This window comes from Manacus candei, unplaced genomic scaffold (genome assembly GCF_025592945.1).
Source record: "Manacus candei isolate 608988 ecotype Guabito, Panama unplaced genomic scaffold, ASM2559294v1 h1tg000023l, whole genome shotgun sequence".
Taxonomy (NCBI): domain Eukaryota; kingdom Metazoa; phylum Chordata; class Aves; order Passeriformes; family Pipridae; genus Manacus; species Manacus candei.
This window is the reverse complement of record NW_026138071.1, coordinates 1,585,205-1,608,661: the sequence shown is the minus strand read 5'-3', so window position 1 is coordinate 1,608,661 and position 23,457 is coordinate 1,585,205. Positions and strand designations below refer to the sequence as shown.

The 23,457-nt window shown below is 39.6% G+C and overlaps 1 protein-coding gene across 16 annotated transcripts in view; it reads left to right on the top strand.

Moving 5' to 3' along the window:
* Positions 1 to 23,457, top strand: part of KALRN (kalirin RhoGEF kinase) — a 505,663-nt gene that overhangs the window by 318,664 nt on the left and 163,542 nt on the right. For all 16 annotated transcript variants that reach the window (XR_007904562.1, XR_007904561.1, XR_007904560.1 and 13 more), the window contains 3 exons: positions 10,287 to 10,482; positions 16,294 to 16,460; positions 21,676 to 21,795. Coding sequence is in view for 13 of the 16 variants with exons in the window: in XM_051787529.1 (XP_051643489.1) it covers positions 10,287 to 10,482; positions 16,294 to 16,460; positions 21,676 to 21,795 (483 nt within the window). In the remaining 3 variants the exon portion in view is untranslated. The remainder of the gene's footprint in view (positions 1 to 10,286; positions 10,483 to 16,293; positions 16,461 to 21,675; positions 21,796 to 23,457) is intronic.

Sequence of the window (23,457 nt, the reverse complement as noted above, 5' to 3'; positions counted from 1 at the left end):
CACTAATAATTGAGGTATTCTTGGACTGAGAAACTTTGAAGAGACTACAGCCAATCTCAGTAATTACTTGCTGTAATTCTGATAGGACATGAGGGAGAAAGAACAGCATGTAAATTAACTTGTGCCCACAAAATCTCTGAAAGACTCATGTCAGCATTTGTGTCCTTTCTGGGTTGTGTTCTTCCTGCTGTATCCCACTGGTGCTTGCTCAGTTCATGGAGCACTTTTGTGTTTTGTGATGATACATTCCTGAAGGCATTTTTTGTAAATCTGTAGGTAATCTCAAGGTGGGTACTGGTAAGTAATGGGAGCCTTAGAGTGCCTTGTTGTATTCCGTGTTTAAGACATGGCATGATGAATTATAGTGAAATAAAAGGCTGGAAACAGAGGTGTCCTGTTTCCTGAAAGGTGTCCTGTTCTGTGACTGGATGCCAGAGATAGAAATCAGTGAGGAGTATCTGAGCTTTTCTATTGAGACTGCACAGTTAGGTATTGTAATAAAGTCTGTCCTACAGTACTTGTTAATTATGTAAATTAGAATAGTTTCATTTACTTGCCAGTTATATGCAGCCTCCTTGATACTGAGAGACAGTGTCTTTTGTATGTGTGTGTAAGTATAAATGTATGTGTGTATTTCATGTCAGATAACATACTTTGCCATAAGAGTAGTATCTCCTATATTTTAATAGAAGATTTCAAAAATAAAGAAAAAAAAAAGAAAGAAGCAGTATGTGCTTCTGAAACACCCAAATGTGTCTGTAGAGAGTATATGGTGAATCCACGTGAGTTATTCGTTAAGATCTCAGCCTGTTTCACTACAAATTCTAGGTCTGAACCTGGAATTATGTTCATCAAAGTAAAGACCTTAAAAAACCAGAATTAAAATAAATCACCGCTCTCAAATTCTGTTTCTTTGTAAATAGTCTTTCAATCAAAGATCTCACAGACAGTTACCACCCCACATGACTTTACTGATGGGGCAGCTGAGGCATTAGGAGATCATGTGGCTTACACCAGTCCCTTCCATATGTGATGCCAGAATGGGAAGACTGTGTGGATGCCTCTGATTTTGTTTCTGCATGAATCTTACTTCTGTGTATTCATAGAATGGAGTGGTTGTGATACATTAAAATATTTAAAATTGAAATGTGTTTCAGAGTCGTCTAAAATCAGATTAGCTAGAAAGGATTTTAAAGAAAATCATTAGTTGTCACTGCAGATTTTCTATTTTTTATCATATGAACATCTGAATTCCCTCTGCAAGATTAATATTACAGGGAAATCTGAGAACATTTTTCATAGAGAGTCTATGGGCAGATGATTTTATTTAGAAAACTCCCTCTTTCTGAACAAAGTATTTTTATTTTAGAATAATTATGACAATTTATAGCTGAAAACAATGAAAAATATATCCAGGTCAGTATCTTAAATTTTGTAAGTTCATTTAGTGCTTAAACAATAAAGGCAGTTTGATGGGTAATAAAAACAAAGGCATTTTGAAATAAAATATTATATGAGACATGTATGCTATGCTTTTCAAGGAACAGCTGAATTGACTCAAACTGACACAGTAATGATCCTTAGAAAGTAGATTGCAGTCAGTTGCCTCAGCTTTTTAATAAAGATTCCAAGTCAGTAGGAAACTGTTATAAGAATTAACAGAATTATCTCATGCCATTGTGGAGAAACAAAAAGATTTTTTTCATCACTATAATTAAAAAGCATGTAGTATTGCTGATGGTTGACTATTCCAAGCTGTTGAGGGAAAAAGACAAGGAAATTTAAATCAGGAAATTAAGTGGTTTTTTCTACTAAAGACAAGTAGCTTGAGCTATGAGTGGAAATGTATTTAGGTTTTAATTTTCCATAATAGCCTAGATCCTGCATAGATTAAGAATCGTGAAATAATGTGTACCAGTATGATTGATTGTCAAATGAATTTCTCCTCTTCTAGTCTAGATAAGCCCCCTTCCATCTGTCCAAAGAGCAATGCCATATTGAACACATCCTTAATGAAAGCCCTCTACCTGCTGCAGCATGTTAATCCTCCCTGCACTCACACAAACTGTCTGCAAAAAGTGGGCCCTCCTGTTCCTCCCAGACTTGAACACCTTTGTTTCCAATTTTCCCCCCTCAGATCTGTGTTCTCACCCTGGGTTCTCACGTTCTTGAGCTCCAGGGAATCCCTTAAGACAAGGACCCTTCTCTGGCAACTCTGGTGAGAGGGAGACTTGCATATTTATGGTGGAAGCCAGAAGGATGCAGCAGTGGGAGCCCATCTGCTCCCCACAGCTTTAGAGAAGGCTGTGCACCAGAGCTCAGCCTTAGAAAATAGTTACCTCCTCTGTTGTCTCATTCCATCCAGTTCTGGTACTGAACAGTTTTGATTAATCTGTTAATTTTCCCTGCTACCATCTCTCTCTCTCTCTCTCTCTCTCTCCTTTCTAATTAACAATGCAAACTGAAAATATTAGGATTTTTAAAAGCTCACAAATGGCAAATGAGTGATTTGCCTTTTGTTTTATTTAGAAAGTGTCTGACTGTCATTTGTTCTTTGGAAACCTTCCTTCTCTGACTGTTCTCCCCAGCTATCAAAATTCGTGCCATAGATCACATAACCCTTTCCTTTGGCACTCCTTCCTAAACTCGCACTGTACCCATCTGCTTTGTAGCCCTCCTGGTTTGTGAGCTTTTCTATAATCTTCTCTTCTTGACAGAGGTTTGGAGCCCAGACAAACTTCAGGATTAATGTTTGCTGCACAAGCAACACTTACTTCCATCTATATAGGCATTATTGGACCTTTTCTTGTACTTCAATGAAATCTGCCAGCTATTGTTGCATTTTGTCTTCAGAAAAAGTATTTTACTTTAAGAGAAGCCACCTGCCTATTTTTGTGACAGGGCAGACCAGCTGTGTTCATTTAGGACTTTTAAAGGTCTTCTAAGCCTCATAGGCAGCTTTTGTGTTGTACTTGAGTCATGGCAGGTTTGGCAGATATGAGTTTGGATACAAACCCACAGGCACAAAGCATGTGCTGCCTGCTCTTTCTTGCCTTAATCTCATTATATTGACTGATATTTACACACTGGGTTCTTGGGGTAAATTATGAAACCTAAACTATGGCAACACCTGGAATCAGACACAACAGAAACATGAGAGAGCCTGGCTGTCCCTATGGGAGGCTATTTTGCCTTAGGTTTTAACACCATAAAATGACAACCCATTCTTTATTTCGGAAACATGTCTAACTCTGGTGCCTGGTATGTTTTATTCCTTAACCAAGTCACTGCACTTTTCAAGGCAAGATGGGATCATCAGGATTTTATGGTTGGTCTTTCTCTATGATACAGACTTCAGCTGAGTTAGTGTGAGTAGTCAGCCAGGTAACTCAGGAGATTCCATGCAATGTGAATGTGGTAGCTGATCCGCTGTGAGGAAATGGGGTGTAAGGCTCAAGGGACAATAGCTGGCAGACATCAGCAGCAGTCCACTGAGAATGTTATTCATACAAAGCACAGTCTTGCTCCAGACTGCTTCCTATATCCTTAGGAAGGTCTGTCAAGTATACTTTGTCCCTTGCCTCAGAAATAGTAATTTTAAGGCTTATTAATGATTACTTGCATGAGTGCTAATGTAAAGTAAAATGCTGAGTAAATGCATAAGAGCCAAATGGTAAAATACAGTGAGTTGCAACCCCTAAAAAAATTACTGTCATCCAGAGTCTTTCTGCACATTTTTTCCTTATCTTTTGTAGAGAGATGATCAAATTCACCTGTAGGCCTCTATAAAATGCCGTGACTGAAAACAGGAATGATCTCAGCCAATGCCTGTCTAGCAACAGTTGTTGGTTACCTCCAAAGAAACTTCCCTCTCTCTTTCCAAGAAGTACTCAGCTCCATCTCTTGTGTGTTGATTTTTCCTACAACTTGTAGGGATCTGTTCAATGCTAGACAGAGCCTCTGCATTGTCTGAGAGTGACATGGTTCCTACACCAAGACATAGTGCTGGAAGGGATTAAGGGGATTCCCACTATACAATATAAATTTGATCTTGTATGCTGTATATTATATTTTAGAAAGCCCCATGATCACTTAAATCTTCACCTGCTGGATATCTAATTTTCCACTATTCAATTTCTTTGACTTTATTTCATCTGCTAATTGAATTTTTCAGCTTTGATTTCTCTTGCTGGCTCCTCTGGCTGTTCACAACCATCCCTGAGCATGAGTTTAGGAGGAAACAAGAGCCAGCTTTCATGGTAGTTTATTTCACTGTTATTTACAACTCACTTGAGTTTCCCATTCCAGGTTTATAACACTAGCAGACTTTTTCAAGTGAATTAGCTGCCTACATAAGGTACAAGATGTTTTATAGCCCCCTCATCAACTTAGAGCTGACACTCAGGTATGAGCTTCTTTGTTAGAAATGTTAGAGAGGGTTTGAGATAGATTTGAAAGAAAGAGAATGGTGAGAAGAATTTCAGCCTGTCCTGTTCATAAGCTGAACTCCTATAATGTCTCATGCTTAGTGAGCTTTTGTTTCTCTTTTCCATCTATTCCTAGTTTTCAAATTGCAGGTCACTTCATTTTAAGGAAAGGAATACTCTAAGCTCTTCTGGGCACCCTGTCCTTTGGAGCGGAATTCCATTGTTTCTCTTGATATTTTTGGGACTCAGGAGTCAAAAGCACCAGAGCAGAATCATCACTTTGACAGTCCTTTCACACTTCAGTGGCTCAGGTCCCTACTAAGCCAGTGTGGCATCTCTGTCTGTTGTCAAAAAAAAGGGTGACAGCGTTGCCATACTGCACAGCATCAGCCAAAACCAAGGCCTGAGAAGGAGGAACAGCAAACTTTCTGCTTATATGATCTCCAGAAGTGACAGTTTCATTTACTCTTTCCTACCTACAGCTCCACTACCATATATCTTTGGTATTAGTCTGCTCCTAGATCCAGTTACACTGTCACATCCAGACCTCTGCTCCTTCAGCCTGCTCTGAACACCAAGGCAGAGCCAAGTGTTGCCCTTGGCATTCCTGGTGCCCAGTCTCTGATATGTGCCTTAGAGATCTGGTCTTCTCTACTCCATTATAACTCCTTTCTTTCTGCACTCACAGATGCTCCCTCTGCATCCAGGAGTTAGAATCACCTCTTTTTTGATTCCTTCCTGGATTGTATCTAACATCTCATGTCATCCATCCTCATTCTCTGCTGATTCCGGCTGTAAGGCTGCCAATTTTTTCCTCTTGAAATGAGGTAGAAATTCCCTCATCTATACAGATCTGCACTGTGCCTGTGTGACTGTTCTTCCTGTCCTGTCTCATCTCTGTGTTTTACCCACTCTTCTTGCCTTTGCTTCTCTTCCTACTTGCACCATCATTTTTCTTGCAATCTGCCTCCTACATTTGCTTGTTCTTCTCAGGCATCTTTACTCCTTTTCAGATCCCTCTTGCAAGCCCACTCTCTGTGTTGATAGCTTCTGCTCCCAGGAGAGAACTTTCTTCCCCTCCTCCTCATATGCCCTTCCTCAGCCCATACTTTGGAATATCAGTTCCTATGTGATTCATTCGCCATATAGCATTTATTTTCTATCACTGGATTCCTCATTTCCCCTCTCTACCTCCTTCAATTGGCAAACAAAATTTTCTGGTTGGCATTAAACAAGATGACTTTGGATGTCAAACACTGAATTAAGGCCAAGCAAGCAGCATTCAAGGCTCAGCAGCACCATTTTGTAGAAAATCTCAGCAGCAGCATAAAAAAAAATATACCTAAGGATTTAGATAAGAAATTATTTGAGACATACAATTGCTTGCACAGCAGCTGCAGCAGCTCTGGCAGGCTCTTTGGCCTAATTCACAAGCAAGCTGCAATGTAGGCATGAGATGCCTGGGTTACTCCTGTTCTTACTGGTTTTCACCTGTGTACCTCTTCTCTATACCTCTCACTCTGCTCCAGGGTTGAAGGTGAACATGTCTCTCTCCATTTGGTCACATTTCCTGCTGGTGTTGCAACATGATAAATATGGGAAGCAGCAAATGCAGCAGTATTGCCACAGTGGGATTTTGGATATATTAAGTTGCTGCTTTAGGAGGATTCCTGCCTAAAGAGAATGTGGTCTAGACTGTGGTCACTGTGTCTGCATGAAAAGCAGACCTGGCTGTCATAGTCTGTATATCCATTATAGCTCTGTGATAGTAACATGGAGCTGACACAAAACCCAGTATTTTCTCACTTGCTTCCTCCATTTCCCTGATAAGGATATCTCAGGTAACTCAACACTAGATTGGGTTCACTACCAAAATTGCTCCTCCCATTATCATTGCAGCAGGAGCATCTGTTTCTGGTGAAGAAGGAAGAAATGTGCTTCCTAGGCTCATTGTAATCATGAGCCTTTGTCATGTCTTTCTCTTTCATTTGTATTCTCGAGTCATTTTACTTTCCTTTAGTAAGGAAGGCCTGTTTCTTGGCCCCAAGCTTATATGACCCACAAAGAAGGAGTGTGGCTTCTTCCAAGGAATCAGATGAAGTGTGACTGATATGTGTGCAGCTTTCCTTGGAACAGTGTGGGAACGGGGGGATAAGTCTGCTGCTTGTACTAGTGTAGACCTGTGCACTGCTGCTGTTGCTGTACATGTGACCCTTCTGCTTTGGTACAATTTCTTTCTCAAGCCAGAGCAGAGCAGAGCTCAGGACTTCTATTACATCAGGGCTTCTCTCACGGCATATGAGGTTGCTGAGGTCTATTTAGGATCACAAACACTGGGAAGTAAAGTGAGTAAACATAAGTGCTGTCAGTTCCTGCCACCAAAAATCTAGCAGATGATCAGAGTAAACTCTGATCAGCCATTCTTCTGTGTCAAAGGGGAATAAAACAAGTTCATGGCCAAGTGAGCTTCATCTATGAAATACTTCTGACACAGGCTCAGTGCAGTCTTACCACAGCTCAGGACACTTTTGTTTGATGCAGTCCAAATTTTATCATAGATATCAAGGCCTGACCAATCTGTGAAAGCATCCATTTTTTAGACTTGAAAAATATACATCTGTAGTTAACAGGAAAAAGCTGTAATTAGGCAGCTCTGAAGAAAAACAAATCATTTTCCCTATACCCAAGTCAAACCAGTAAATTCACACTCTGGGAATATTTCCAAATGGTCCAGTTTGAAGTACAGAAAATGCTGGGATTTTGAGGCATTGGCTGTACAGACAGAAAAGGAAATGTCTTAATGAGATATGCAAAGCAGCATGGTCTGTGGGATAGGGCACCAGATTGGGATTCAGGAAACCTGTGTTGTTATCACAGCTCTGGTATTGCTTCTTGCCTGAGTGTGCTTTAGATTCCCTTCTAGCCATCTGTTAGTCTGTTACTCAGAGCAATGTACCCAGCCTTCCTGTACATGCTTAGCCTGAGAGATTCAGTGATGTTCCACCTCTTGCTGTGCCTGATCCCTTCCTCTCTTCCCCTAACCCAGCACATGGGATGATTGGCACTCCTTCATCAGCCCCCACTCAAAGGCTACTTCCCTCCTTCCTTACTTCTAACCTCCACACTGGTGGCTGTGCTCTTGGCCCTAGTAGGGCTGGCACTGGGGCAGCAAACCCTGCTGGACCTGTCCAACTGTCCAGAGCTGCTCAGGTGCAGGCTTAGCCTCTGTTCCCAGTCCTGACAATGTAACACGGAGCACCATGGGCTGGCCTTCCATCTCGCATAATTTATCAGCTTGTGTCATCGCTGCCTGTACTGTCCTTCCCTCTTTATTTGGAACCACTCATTTGATCTGGGAAGTGTTGATAATAGAACAAAACCCCTCTTTGCTCCACTATCTACAAGGGACAGGTAGATATTCAGGAGCATCTCCTTCTGTGTGCAGAGCCTGGTGGGAGCTGCTTGCCATCACGAGGATGAGCAGCACTGGTTTCCTGGGAGCAAACCTTCTCCTGAGTGTTTGTAGGTGCTTCTCTGCTACAGACATGTCTTGAACACAGGCCTGAGGGACAAAAACCAGTGCAGTCAGGAACAGCCATCTCCCCATGCTCAAATGGAAATGATTGTAGATTTAATGATAAGAGCAATGCTGATCAGTGTCCCTTCCACAGCCAAGTGGATGAGTTACTAAGAAAAACAGCACCACAGCGGAGAGGTTTACCCAGGAAGTATTGGATCTCAGCATATTTGTCAAACTTCTGCTGATTCCTTCTTACGTCCGTCATTAACTCCCCTGACAGTTCAACCCTACAAAAGATTTGTATTTTTCTGTCCTGGATTTGACATCCATAGAAGTAAATGGGATGGAGAGATTTTGTTTTGTTCAGAAACTCTCAATCATAAAGTCATGGCTCTCAGAGCAAACTCATGTAACACATTATTTGGTTGTTTTAATCTTTTCTGTTACTGTCACTTATAAATGGTTTTAGATGTCTTGAGTGCACATATATAAGAATGTCACAGGAAATTGGGAAGTACTTTGTGAATCCTTGCAAAATTTCAAATAATTATGTGTTAGCAGCCTGACAATCCATACAATTAATTCAAACAGACAGTATTTTTAATAGCTCATAACAAATAAAGTTCTGATTCACTTGTGTCACATGCTTTTCCATTAGAAAGAACAGAAAGGGCTTTGTATTGAACTTTAAGTGTTACTGTCATGACTGTAGGAACCTGCTCTCATTCTGAATTCATTCTGCTGTTTGTAGTTTTTGAAACGAGGTCAAGATCACCTCAGTTCTGATTACTGTTAGCTGAACGTTTGTCTCTAAGTGCAAATGTATCTAGTAAAACTCTTCTCCAGAACATTTCTTCATAACTGTTAAATCTGCCAGTAAGTCTCCGCTGTCCAGGGACTCCAGCTGTGATATGTGAATGAATCAGAGGCTGCTGGAATCAGGAATGCGGCCAAAGACAGTGTAGAGATAGTTATTATTTAAAGGTAATTGAGTGGAATGGGCAAAGGAACAAGCTCAAGAAAAATAGAAACCCCTCAGGATACCCATGCTCTGCCTTTCACCCTGCAGCTGAGGTCCCAGGTTCTTGATTGAGTCTGCTTTTCTGCTTCGCTCAAAAAAAAGAGCATTAAAACTGGTTTTTTTACTCCTAATACAAAACTGTACTACTGTCCATTCTAACATGAGAAGGGCTGAGAACTGGTCTATTTGGTTTATCTTCCTAAGCCTGTATCGGATATAATGTATGTTTTCTGGAAAGGAAAACTGAGTGGAAATTTTTGAGTCTTGGCTACTTAGGAAGTTAAGCGTCTCACTGCACACTGGTGCTGAAGAACATTTTAAGTGAGAAACAGAACTTTTCACTGCATCATAATGCACAAGTGGGAATGTAGATAGCTAGATTCAGAAGAGTTAAAACTAGGTATGAGGAATTAACCTATTAATCAAAATTGAGGCATTTATTTAATAATTTTAAATGCTTTTAAAAATTGTATTCTGCACAGTACCTATGTGCTTGACGAATTCCCATTTCTCTTTTTCCCCCATCTCTCATTCATAGTCACTAGAATATTCCCTCTTTTTAGCCTGCAGTAGCAGAATCTAGGTTGAGGTGAGACTGATGTTTGGCTGGCTGCTGAATCTTGCTTTAATTGTAGAGGCAAAAAGGGAGAAGGACTTTGATACCAATTGGCTGCTTGTGGACTAAGAGGTAAAACAGAAAGTACAATAAATGGACTGCTAAAATTATCAGACTTTGTGTCACAATTAGGAAGCAGAGAAAGCAACAGAAGATTTTACATGTTCCCATGAGTTATTGGCAGCTTATATAGGTCTTTGGTTACAGCCAGGTACCATTCCTGAATCTACTGGTGGATCTCCTGGCTCTTGAGTGTGATGTTTCTGTGTTGTGTGTTACATCTGTGATATGTAATAAATAGTGTGTTGCAAAATGTTTGTAGAAACATTCAGGCCATTTGGGGATTATGTGGTTTGCAATTATGCAAGCATTATTTTTTCATTTAAATTTTAATTTATTCAGAAACATTCTCTCTACCATCCATGCAAATATAGTGGGTCTTCTCTTCCCGTGTCCTTTGAAAGGTATAAGGGAAAGAGGAGGTGTCCAAATTCTTGTTGGGCTGATAATCGTGTTATGGATCCTGGCTTAAGAAAAATGTGAAGTGTGACCATTAAGTGGGCAGGATCTGGAGTGTACTGAGGCTGTGGTTTGAATGTTTCTGGATCAGAGTCGAAATGTGAAGTACTTTCTGATCCAAACACAGTTCAAGGTATTTCATTGGTCTTGAGCGAATAAGGTGTCTGTCTTCTGCCCATGAAGGTTACAGCAGAGTTAGATGCCTGGAATGAAGATCTGCTGAGGCAAATGAATGATTTCAATACTGAAGACCTCACTCTGGCTGAGCAGCGACTGCAGCGTCACACTGAGCGCAAGTTGGCCATGAACAACATGACCTTTGAAGTCATCCAGCAAGGGCAAGATTTACACCAGTACATCATGGAGGTCCAGGCTTCAGGTGAGCAGGAAAATTTGATCTCTATTTTACATGGGGGGGGGACACGACCAAAAAAACACACCCAAAGCAAAAACAAGAAAAAAACCCAACTCCCACAAAATATGTTTCAAACGAAAATAGCCCAATACGTATTAAATACATCAGCTTTTAACATAACTATGAGCAATACCTGTTTCTCCACACTGGAATTGTTTCAAAAGTTTTGGTAATTATTGGATTCAGGATTATATGTTAACTGCTGCTTCTTTGAGACTGAAACTCATGGAGGAAATGAAGCTAAATTTCAAGTTTCATTCAGAAATTTTCACAACTGCAGGATGGAGTTTGTGATTGACTCCAAAGTGGATGGAGAGGGGAGGGCGAGACAACTTGCTGTGGTAGGCCTTTGTCGTTGCACCAGCTCAGAAACGAGCACTGCAGAGTCACAGGTTACAGATCCTTGAGCTGGGCAGTCAGACCTCAGGTCTGGATGAAGTCTAGTTGTTCTAGACTCCTAAGCTTGTTAACCTTCCTGCAACTGGACTTTATTGACTGACCAGATGTGCTGGCTTCCTTCTCCACAGACCTGAGTGCCTGTTCCCTGTGCCACATTTCAGGGTGCAGACATGCCCAACAGAAAGAGAGAGAGGAGTGAGGGGAGAAAGTAACTAGTTTTGCAAGAGTCCTCTGGGAAAGAATCCAAATATGAGAGCCTTGAAACCAGTCATGAAATGGAACTCTTGTTTCCAGCCAGTTCTACTTGGAATTATTTTGTATGAAAAGGGAACATGATAAACCATACTGGAATTTTCCTTTTCAGAGTGCACTTGAAATTTAAAGGTAGCAACTTGGATGTTAAAAAAACCCCCTTTGGTATGTGCTCTTGAATGAAAGACTTGATTCATTTTGATAGGGAGTCTGTCTGATACTTTTACTCTGCTTTTCAGCAGTAGGATCCTATTTTCTAATACATCATATGAATCAGGATTTTTGTCTCCTTGCATTTTGTGTTTGGAAAAGGAATATCGTAATTCAGATTAATCACTGCATAAAGCCCAGAAGTGAATGTTACTTGTGAAGTGCTTTAACCTTCTTAAATGTCTGGAAAGAGTGCAAAGCAAGAGCAGTTCCTTCCCTCTCAATCTGCACTTTTGAAATAAGAAGTTTTTATTCTTTGGCAAACATTTTACCTCTAGGCACCTACATTTAAAAAAATCTGGCAGTACTCAGCCTGATTTGGCAAGCTGAACTCAGCAGAGGCTTAAGGACTGCTACAAGAGTATGTTGTGAACGAGACAATCCAGTGCTTTGTGTGAACCGTGTGTGTGAGCTTCTCTGAGATCTACCCACACGATGTCTGGCCCTGTACTTCAGCTTCCTTGCTTTCTAGGACAGAAAACTTGTTCTAATAGATTGGTTCAGATGCTTGTGCTTTTTTGATTGTTTGTTTTTAATCGTGGAAGAGTCATACAAGTAAGAATCTGTGGGAGGTAAAGAATATGATCCACAACAAAGCCAGAAGTTTCAGTGACAGATTTTTTAGAAAATAGAAAATAAGTAAATACTGTGTCTTTCAAGAAGTTAGAAACAAATTCTTTTGGATTGTAGACAAAAGATTAGAAACTAAATGAAGTGACTTGTAAAATGTTTTTGTAAGATTATCTAAGATCACTTTCTATGAAGCCTACCCAATAAAAATCCACTGCTCCCAAAGGCAAGGAAGCAGAAGCCCATAGGAAGTAGCATAACTGTAGTTAATCAAAGATAATGGTAATGTCTGCCGTGCATGGAATGCTAAATGCTGGGAGAATGGCAAAATAAGGGAGAGAGATGGTATGTGGGAGCCTACTGTTTCTTACTTCAATAAAGGACAATTATACTTCATAAAAAAAGTGGTTTGATTTTACTCCCTCTTTCTGAATCCTTTATCACAGTCATTCAGTGTATAAGGTAAGGGATGATTGTTCTTAACTGCCAGAGCTGCAAACTTGCAGGAGTCCTGGGAAATCAGCTGCTCTTGCTGCTTCCTATTGTACACTGTCACCACTGCTACCATCAAAACTCAGCTGTAGCTATAGAAGATAAAGCCAGAAAAAATGTGATTTTCCAGAGCCATTCTACCTAACCAGTCACCCTTAATTGACCAAGTTTCTTCCTTTCCCTATAAATCTCTTTGAGCTTTATTCTTTTTAACATGTCACACAGGAAACTGATTCAGTTTTGATCACTCTGTCATTTGGCTTGGAGGTCTTTAAGCCAGCAAGTCTGTCAGATAGAATCACATCCAGGTGTTTCCATGCATGATGCCTTTTTTCTCAGAAGTCTCGTGGAGGTAGAAAATGAAGGTTTCAGACATTTGCCCATAATTTTTGCATGTCCAATGCAGACTTGGAGCAGTGATTCTTACAGGACTGTGGAGTGTGTGGAAATCCCTGTGAACATGCTCATGTTGTTGCAATAAATCCAGAGGTTCAGACTCTGTGTGGATATTGAGGGCATCTGTGCACATCAGGCATCGGCGCAAGTCCTGTATTTCCTAAGTTCCATACAGCTCAAGGTTATATTCCTGTGATTCCATCCACTATTCCAGTGCATGTGAGTGAGCCTGCTTTGGATTAGCCTGTTTTCACCAGCAGAATAATTATTTTTCAAAGAAATGTTTGGTTTTATTAGGGAATATCTAAGATCTGGAAGTCAGGTTGTGTTTTCTGAAATTTAGTAGTACTTGCAAATTGTCTTCATATCTCACTAAAATCTATGTCTTTAACTAAACTTATTTGCATTTAGAGGCTATTATAACAGTATTCTTAACCAAGACTGGACTTTTGAATGAGCCAGCTCTTTTTATTTCAACAAACCTATCTGCTATTTTTCCAGTTTTATTGTAGCTCTCTGCTGCTGATAGCAAAGCTAAATATGTCGGTAAATATTCTCAAAAATGGATATTGATTTTTTTGGGTGCCTAACTTAATACGTTGAAGGGTCCTGGCATTTTCAAAAGTGACAGCTTGGACATTTCTGAGAAATCCATTTCCCATGGAAAGTTTAGGATAACATTTTAGTAGTGATTTAGCACTTTGGTCCAAGCTGCAGTGATGACACAGTCATGTAATTTTTTTAGCATATGCAACTTAGTAATTCTCATTCTAGGAATTAAAAGAGTTACACTCTAATAGCTGGTTATCATATCATATCATGGCTAGGCTTCACGAACGAAGATTTAGGAAGGCTCTATCCACGTTTGTTACAAGCACACTGGTGGCTTATGAGGCCAATACGAGATAGACATATCCAATTGCAAAAGGCAATAGCTGGTTAATTGATTATACAAATTTATTTGATTATTAAAGTCCATTTGCATTGTCAGCATCATTGTCATAATGAGCCCTACAGCTGGGAGTCTCTCATGGTTTACAGAGCTCCCTTTTTATATCTTAGAAGCAATTTGTCTAAGTCAAGCCTGAAACACTGTAAAGCTGAAGTTGGGGACATTTATTCAGTCCCAGCCTGATATGTGGAAAATTCAAAGCCGTTTTGGTTCCTGGTCATCAAGTTAACATTGTTCACCTTTTCTCCCAGCATTGCATTACTTAAAAGGGAAGTGGAAACCTATTACATTTTGTTTGTGATGTCCTTTATAGTTAGTTATAACTATAGTTTATATTGCAAAGAAGAGAATATAAACTGCTATCGCAGGCTTCTAATATTTCAACCTGAAGCAGATTCAAAGCTGTTTCAAAACAGTTTTTTACAGGTCAAAAAGCTTTCATCAGACTGAATTGTATCTCACATTGCTAACAGTTCAGGTGTCACTAATGCATGTTTTGTAGGATGCCAGTTAGTGTGGCTCAGTACTCTTTTCTGTAGTATTTTTTAAAAAATATTTTCAATTCAATATCGTTCCCTTGACATCTGCTGCACTGTTTGAGATATCAGAAGAAAATGGCAACCACGTTCGGTTTATCAGAAAGTCACCTGTGCTTTTCGAGCTGTCAAAGCACAATGTAAAGATAATATGTATGAAATTATTCAGGAAACAAAGCTTTCTATCTTGCAAACCAATTCTTGAGAAGAATAAGCGTTCTCACCGCATGTGCTGGCACTGTAGAATAAATCTGCATGACATATGACAAGCAGGAAAGGGCAGATCATTCATCATGGGGAGCGCAGGCTGCCCTTGGATAGCATCCCAGGCAGTTCACTGGTTGCTGCTGATGAGTTAGCACAATCAGAACCAGACCAGCTGAGTGTGCACGAAGGAAAACCGTGCATTTAATATCCAATAGGTGTAGTGAAGTCAAGCATACAAAAAGCCGTCATGTCCCGAGGATACAGAACCATATGCAGGCTAATTGTAGCAACAATGCCTGGTGTCTGGCAATTGAAAGGAACTTCACTCCCAAGAATAGAAACACATATTAAATTTCCAGTTTTAAATGGGAATCCAGGGGCCATTCCACTTTATTTGGTAATGAAGGAACTGTTTTGTTTTGGCTGGGAAAGGGAATAAGCCAATCATTTGCATTCCCATGTGCTTTTTCTGATAAAACCAGAAACCAGAAAAAGGGGATAGGGTTAGTAATAAGGTCATGTTTATTTTGCACACTGTCCTCTGTAGATATGGTTGTGAGAGAGAAGGAAAGTCATGAGTCTCTGAGGAGGATAAAGGAGGAGGCCAAGACAACTTTCTAAATGGGTTTTTTAAAGTGTCCAAGTTTTTATTTCAGCAGCTTCTAATTAACACATTTCTTATATTATTCCATGAAATCAAATGGCTTTGGAGAAAAGTGCAGTGTTTTCTCAGCATTACTGCAATTAGATTATTTTTATATTAGGTTCCTGATCCTTCCTGCATTGAGGCCAATGGCAAAATTCCAATAGACCTCAGTGAGGGAAGAGTTGGGTCTTTATTAGTTTATAGTCACAGGGATTACAGTAACATGGGATGACATCATATTTCCTGCAGGCCAGACTTCCCCAATTGCACTGGTAACATACCCAGCAATGTTATTGCATGGGTGTAAGCGAGAAGGAAGGTGTGAAGCTCTGTGTTGTATTTCTTGTAATGACTATACACAAGGCTCAAAGTGTCATAAGAAAATTCAGGAGGTAGGAAGGGCCTCAAAAGGTCCCTCTTTCAATCTCCTGATCAAGTCAGGGCCAGCTATGAAATGAGACCGGGGATTATCAATCTCATGCAGGATGCAAGGGACAGGGAATGTGGTACCTGTCCACCTTTTCTCTCTGATATGTTATGACTGGACAAAAGCCAGTCTGTGGAATAATTCTGAACTGTAGGATGGTTTAAACTAATTAATTTTTAATGATCCTGTGTCCAGATGGAGAAAAAGTTTGGGCTGTGGAGATCTCTGTACTTGTAACACCACTGTAGATCTGGTGACTAGAGTTTACTTCCTGTATTTCACTTTTGTATTTTCTTCTTCATCTCTTTTCTCTTCTAAGGTTTTTTCAACATACATTTCTAAAGTGTAAATTAATGAATTACTGTAAGAAAGGGAGTTTTTTTCTGTCTTTTTTATAAGTTTGATGTTCATGTAAGTTTCTGAGAAAGACTCTGTCTAAATCATGTCCTACTGGCCAGATGCTGATGGGCAAGATGAGCAATGATCACCAGAGAAACACTACTTTGTGGAAAAATGTAGTGAGGCAGAGTAGGAAACTGGGAAAGCCAAATATTACGTGTGAGAAAATTTAATGAGAAATAATTACTCAGATAGTTGCAAATCAGTGTGTTAGGTGGCAAAAAATTTTGAAATTCACATTTATGCAAAATTGAAATTTCAGTGATCTCTCTCTCTCTGCATGTTACAGGTATTGAGCTGATCTGTGAAAAAGACATTGATCTTGCAACACAGGTTCAAGAACTGCTGGAATTCCTTCATGAGAAACAGCATGAGCTGGAGCTTAATGCTGACCAAACTCACAAGAGGTTAGAGCAGTGCCTACAGCTCCGGCACCTACAGGCTGAAGTCAAGCAGGTGAGAGCTTTTAACCACCCATAAGGAGTTTAAGTGGATTTTCAGCCATTACATACGTACAACTGCTAAACCAGCTTTTGCCAAGCAGCATACCTTTAGGAGGACAATCTTAATCCCTCTTTGCTTAATGATACTTGATTTGCTGACAGGCTACAGAGTGGCCCTTTGGCTTCATGAATAGATATTGGGAGTCTGCGCAGAACTGACCCAGTAACTTCTCAACTGGAGAAAATGCATCAAACTCCAAGTGTTCTGAGAATATAATTATTTGATTTGGGACTCAGACTTAAGCTGAGGTGGAGAATTGGCCCAAAGCAAAGGAAATTGAGCTGCGAGGTCTAAGTATGAAATTATAGTAGTTTCACCTTTTCACTTATTGCTATACAACTGTTGACCTGCAGGAATCTTTAACATCTTCTGGTGATTCAAAAAATTCTGGCTGTGGTCTTTAGATCCAAGGTCTTGTTTAGACATCTCAGTATTGTTACATTGCCTTTCTTTCAGTTTTCATCCTAGTGTAGGCAGTCATATTCTGCCTCCATTGGTTTTCCCTAATATTTAATTTGGATGTCTCATGTTTCTTTGTTTTCCTTTGCTGCACAGGGTGACACTCCACTTCCTGGTCCTAACCCATAGGTGGCTTCACACTGCAGTGTATGTCTGGATTTCAAAGGAATGGTCTTGGTTTCATTAGGAGAACCAAGAACATCTTTTCAGACACCTGGAATATTGAGGTTTCTATTTTGACTGTACAAGTGGCTGAGGGGGTGGGAGAGGTGCCCAAATACTACAAGGTGTTCATTGAAAAGATGTGCTTATTTGTTTACTACATATATATATATATATATATATTCATACATATGTATATATGTATGCTGAATCCTTAGTACATATGATCATAAATATTCACTTTTGAAGAGGGAATAGCCAAGTGATACTTTACCTGAATTGTTTCATCATCACTGGACAAAAATCCTTCATTCTCAGACAACACTCAAGCTAGAAGCTGGAGCACCTTCACTAGTGCATACATTTTCTTTCAAAGTCTGTTATGATGTGAATATTTTACAACCCTACCTAAAACCTAAAAGTTGCATAAAACTATCCTAAGTTTTTATTTTTAAATGTAGTAATTTTGCATTTGTGATTATTGAAGATGAACTCCTCATGAAGTTCTAGAGCTCTGTAGAGTGCTTTGGCTTTCTTCTGGAAAAAAAGAGAGACTCTGTGATATTTATAATCACCACTGTAATATGATTATGAATTGTATCCTTTTATTCCCATAGGTTCCCCAAGTTTCTTACACAGAGCTTAGCTAAGCTTGGAGTTTTGTGTGATAGATTTATGATCAAGTAGAGACATTTTATGACAGAAAACAGGAGGTTGTACCTGTAGTAGAAATGCTAAAGATGCAGGTTGCCCACTTGCCCAGGATGAAGTGCAGTGGGTCAGGCCTGTGGCTGCTCCTGGAGCCATACAGTGACAGTGCAGCACTTTCTGCAGGTACTTGATGTTACCTACCTTATATCAGGTATCTGCCGGGCCTTAAGTATTTTACAACCCAAAAACTACCCAAAGGAAGTAGTTGTAGGACTGAGCTATCTAACACTGTGAGAGAACAGCTGTCTTTAATTAGTATTTCCTTGATGGAGCTTGGGACCATGTGAGCTCTCGTTACTAAGTGACCTTTCGGCAAACCAATAGTGAAAACATTTTATTTGTTCAGCTGAATACTAAGGGCTCCTTTGCTTGTTAACCTATAAATTACCACAGCTACAGTTTCCCTCAGGAAGAGGCCAGTTACAATATTTCTGTGTCCTATCTATTTGGTTTCCTGTAGATGAGTCATATTCCCAACCATTTAGTGGGATTGGGAAATATATTGATTTTGGCTTGTAGTTCATTTCCAATCTGGTCCAGGTTTCCTTCACTTTAATTTTAGTGCATCTGAGACGATGGATGATCTCATTACCAAATTGCTCTTGCTCTTGTGAGTGGGGTGAGATGTGGTTGCTGCAAGACACCTACTGTAGCTGTGTTAAGTTCTGCTGACACAGTAAAATTGGTCAAGGCTGCTACATGTACATGTGTTTGCATTTTGATATAATGGCTCATGGAAATAAAAAGTCTTTTAACTGTCTCTATCTATTTAAGTTTCATTTACCAGAGATTTCTGCTTTATATCATATGCACCAAGGGTTTGAATGCCAAGACAATGAACTGAAGTTTGGGACCATTAAAGCAGAACGATTCCAAATTAGATGTTCTGTGAACTGCTTTAGAGTGGAAATAGTAAAGATCAGTAATTCACAAACTCTTTGTTATTAAGGAAGATCCTGCCCAAGCCTGATTTCCCTCATTTGGATCCTACTCATTTCTGACAGAAACTACAGAGGTTGGACTGCTTACATAAAAGTAATTGCAGAATAGATTTGTGGAGATCAGTTTAAAGAAAACAAACTCTAATGCTGCGCCTGCAGCTGTTTGGCTTCCATATCCCCTTATTTTATCTTTGTATGGTTCGTTTTTTTTTTTCTTGATAAGTGTTGAACTTGACCTAATTTTCTTCAAGATATCCTCACAGTGCCCCACTACACTTGCTTTCCAGGTTGTTTTGAAGAATATTTAATCCTTTTGATGTGCCTGTTATCCATCTACTTTTGCTGTTTGGCATTAGATTTGCTTCCATATGCATATGCCCAAAGGATGATGGGAAGTAGTCATTTGAGAGACACTGAATGTATTTGTTTTTTCCTAATCTAACATCAAATAGCTCCTGGAAACCTTATGCAGTTTTGAACATGGCTAAAATTTCCAGAGGTTGTCCTTGCTGATGGCTGTGTCTGTGTGGTACAGTCCTGTCAAAGAAGCTATAAAGGGTCTGGAGATGTAAAAGATTCACTTACATTGTTTTATCATTTAAACTTAAAAATCTTTTCCCATCCAACTTGACAGGTATCCATTGCAAGGCCTTAAGTCTTTTTTAGAAACATGAAGGAAGGCATTTGGACTAAACTAAACAGTAGATAAAAGTACTACATGATACAGAGCTCTCATTCCTTAAGAATGGCTGCACAAAGGGTGCCTCAATGTTTATTTTTCCTGGAGAATCTGCTTCTGTGCTCAGTGAAGATGGCAAAGTTTCAGGGAAGAAATTATGAATTTTAGAAGAATTTGGTTCTATTATTTAATTAAAGACAAGGTGTTGTACAGGAGTGTAGCCTCTTTAAAGCAAATTGGAGTCAAAAGTGGGAGTTGTTTCAGAACTGTGGTGGCTGCCCTGTAAATAACCCATTCCTTGCAGAGAAACTGTTCTCCAGTGTCAAGTGGCTGTTATATAAGATGCTGTAAAAGTATTTCTGCTTCTCTGCTATTAAAAAAAAAAAAAGTTAGGCATTTTAAGAGAGTCTTTGGAGATTTATTTAACCACAGAATTATTTAATCAGTGCTTCTACAAAGCTGATAAAATCTGTAATTTGTAGGAAATGTCTGTTTAAAGCCATCTTTTTCTGTCGACCCAACAGCATGTTGCCAGATAACGGTGAATCTGTTAATACAGGAAATGATCATAGAAGGGTCTTGGTGCTGTATTAGCAGCTTCCCTACATATTTTAATGACAAGGTATTAAACACTTTATGAGTAGGAGTCAGCTTGTGAGCAGGTCTCGTAAACCAGATACAGAGGTGTAAATGCTATATTTTTAGCATAGATAGTATTTTCTACACTCTAAATTGTCCAAGTCAGGATGTATTGTGGTGTGTAAAATGTGAAAGCATGTCTTGCATTATCGTGTCCTCACTTCGAGTCTTTCCCAGGTACAGTGATCCTTTGATTAACTTCAGTGTTTGGTACCATGTAGTTGGTAATAATGTAGGTTTCTAGTCTGATGGATTATAGAAAATACCAGTCAATATAATTTCCTATGATAACTCGATTTCTTTTCCTATAAATCTTTGTGGCACTTCCCACAGGAACAATTACACCTGATGATGAAAGAAAGAAAGCTGACAAATGAAATCTACCACACTGTTGTACTGAGCAGAATGTAATTTTCTACAAATTAGGGTCAGCTACATGTGTAGATGGCTCCCCTTTCTTTCTCCTAGGGAAAACTCATTTTTCTACCCTACAGGGAATTGAATGGCTATAACTAGGGTGATATATGATGTAGGGATACAAAAACAAAGTAACAGAAAATTTGTATTTCTTTCAGGCAATTTAATGGATCGCTTGGTGAAAATGATAGCACAAAAGGGAAATTACTATGTAGAATACTGCAGCAAAGTCAATTTTGGAACTTTGTAAATCATGAGCTATATTTAGGGCAGTGACTGAGCAGTCAGGATTTCCTGTGCATCCATGAATTGGATTCAGCAACTTTCTGGCTTTACTGGAATAATTTTACACCTACAAAGGTAGAAAATAAGCTTTGAGACAACACAGAAAAGAACTTGCACATGTGTTCTGGGTGCTAATTTCCCAAACATGTATCTTAAAAAGGCAGAAAATGCTGCTGCTTAAATGCATGAGTACAAGCTTGATAGATTAATTATGTATATTTAGGATTTGATTCTGCAGTCATTACAGCATGGTTTGCATGTCTACAAATAATCTGAACATCTCTGAAGTAAAGTCTCTTGATTAAATACAAAATGCAGGACCTGATATTTATTCCTAGCTCTGCGTGCAGGTGGAACTCCAACTGCATATTAACTCTATGCTAGATGAAACCATCTGTGCCTTCTTCATCCTCACCCCTAAGCTCTGACTTTTGTGTAAAAGAAATACAGACAAGGGGGGCAGAAAGGTGTTGCAACATCTATGATGCCAGTTGGAAATTTGAAAAAGAGAGAGATATCTTTGTTTAAATTCAAATCTCCCTCATTATGATTTGTGGTTTTGCTGTGAGGTATTTGAGGGGAACATTCACTTTTGTGATCAAACCTTGGAAATGAGTGCCCTTTGCTATCTAAATATCCATGTAAATACTTTGGAAGTTTAATTCTTCAGGCAATAACTTCTTCAGTAAGATCTTTGCCAGTAAAAACGTAGGTCATTCTTATCCTAGGATTTCTTTCTGCTCCCAGATTCAACATGAGACCACAGTGGGCAAAACACATGGTTGTTCACCCAGCCTGAAGCATTTTCTGATCTGTGACTACATAAACCTTAGTACTGAAGCAACCTTTCCATAAGCATATCCTTTCTTTACAGGTGCTTGGCTGGATCAGGAATGGGGAATCAATGCTGAATGCAAGCCTTGTCAACGCGAGCTCCCTCTCTGAAGCTGAGCAGCTCCAGCGAGAGCATGAGCAGTTTCAGCTGGCCATAGAGGTAACACCAAGGAGTTAACTTTGTTTCTCCTTCCCAGGTGAACATCATACAAAAGGTTATCTCTTGAGCATCGATCATTGCTTGCTTGAAGGAAGGGGAGGAATAAAAACTTTAGAAAATCAACTTATATCAAACTGATAATGTAGCCAGAGGCTAATAGTGAAATAATTATTTATAACCTGCAGCTAATTTTTCTGCTGTCAGATATCAGCCTTTCCATTCATGAAAATAACGCTCACACATCTCCTGGTAATTTCTTTGATAACAAAATAACATTGAAATTCACAAAGTGATCTGAAATGGGAAAAGTTTGTGAAGTCCGTTTCTTCCCACATCCACAGTTTGCAGGTCATTTCACAGCATTCATTTATGAATATCTTTGTTACTGGATAATGCTCTCACACTAGATCATTTTCATTCAGCTCTCCTTTTGTGGACAGCAGAAAAGAAACTCATTCAAACTCTCATCCTCAAATAAGTTTGACAAAGAGGCAAGAGAGGCAATTTTTCAGAATTGCCTGCTAAACTGCTTTTGCCCCTTCTTGCTCTGGAGTAACAACACATCTTTGACCTGGCCCTTGAAAACTGGTTGTGAGCCAACCCATTTGCCTCACTTACAGGGCCAGGACTTGGCAGGAGGAATAACACCTGATTTGAGCTGCTTTCCTTTGAATGAGAAAGCAGTGGAGGGCTAAGGACTCCCCTGAGTAGGGCACTATAATATTTATAGTTAAGCTCAGTACTTCATGTATCTCTGTCAGTACAAACAAACCCTACACTCACAGGGTGTGCTCACTTCAGCTGCTAGAAAGAGGTTCCATTGCTTTCTCCCATTCCTGTTTAACAAGGTGTATGTGCTTCCCAAATTATGTTAATTGTTAGCTACTTACAGAGCAAAGAACAAGCTGCAGAATCCCTATATATTTGAAAACTAAGCCAAACATTAAACTAGGAAACTATGGAAATTCAAAGAGATGCCTGACTGTGTGAGGGGGGCAGGGGGAAGAAGGAGGGGGGAATGTCTACTGGTAAACTTGGAATAAGTCAATATACATCCTAGTGTTGCTAGTAAGTATAGAGTTTAAATCTTAGCTAATGATCTATTTGGATCCAACTCCATTCACAGTAAGGAAGGAGTAGCTGCTGCAGCTCCTAAAGGAAAAGGAAGAAGTTTTCTGTCAATTCTGTGTGAGCTGGCTGGTACCAAGCTGTGCTGACCACATCTTGGCAGCCACCACCAGACAGCAGCGGGGAACAAGACACCCACTGGCTGAGTTATCACAGCTTGCTGCCATCGGGGAAGTGCTTGTACTTGGTGGTAAATGCAAATCACAGAGGGAGAAGAGGGTTACACCACAGTAAGGGGAAAATAAGTTTTTGAAGGGAGAAAACACTAGATTAAATATTTAAAATGTTTAAAGCTCAACATGGGGAAGAGATCAGCAAAGCACACAGGGTAGGCCGTTCTCTAAAGGCATTCTAGATGTGGAATTGATTTTCAGTTGAAATCCTTTAAGTCTATTTAAAACAAGTATTACAATTCTAACATCAGTAAAGCAGCTGGATATTAAATTTAACCAGTTGTTCTTGAACATCTTCCTAAGTGTTTCTGCCAAGTATTAATGCTTACTTTTTGCTAATAGCTTTCTCTACATTGCAGTA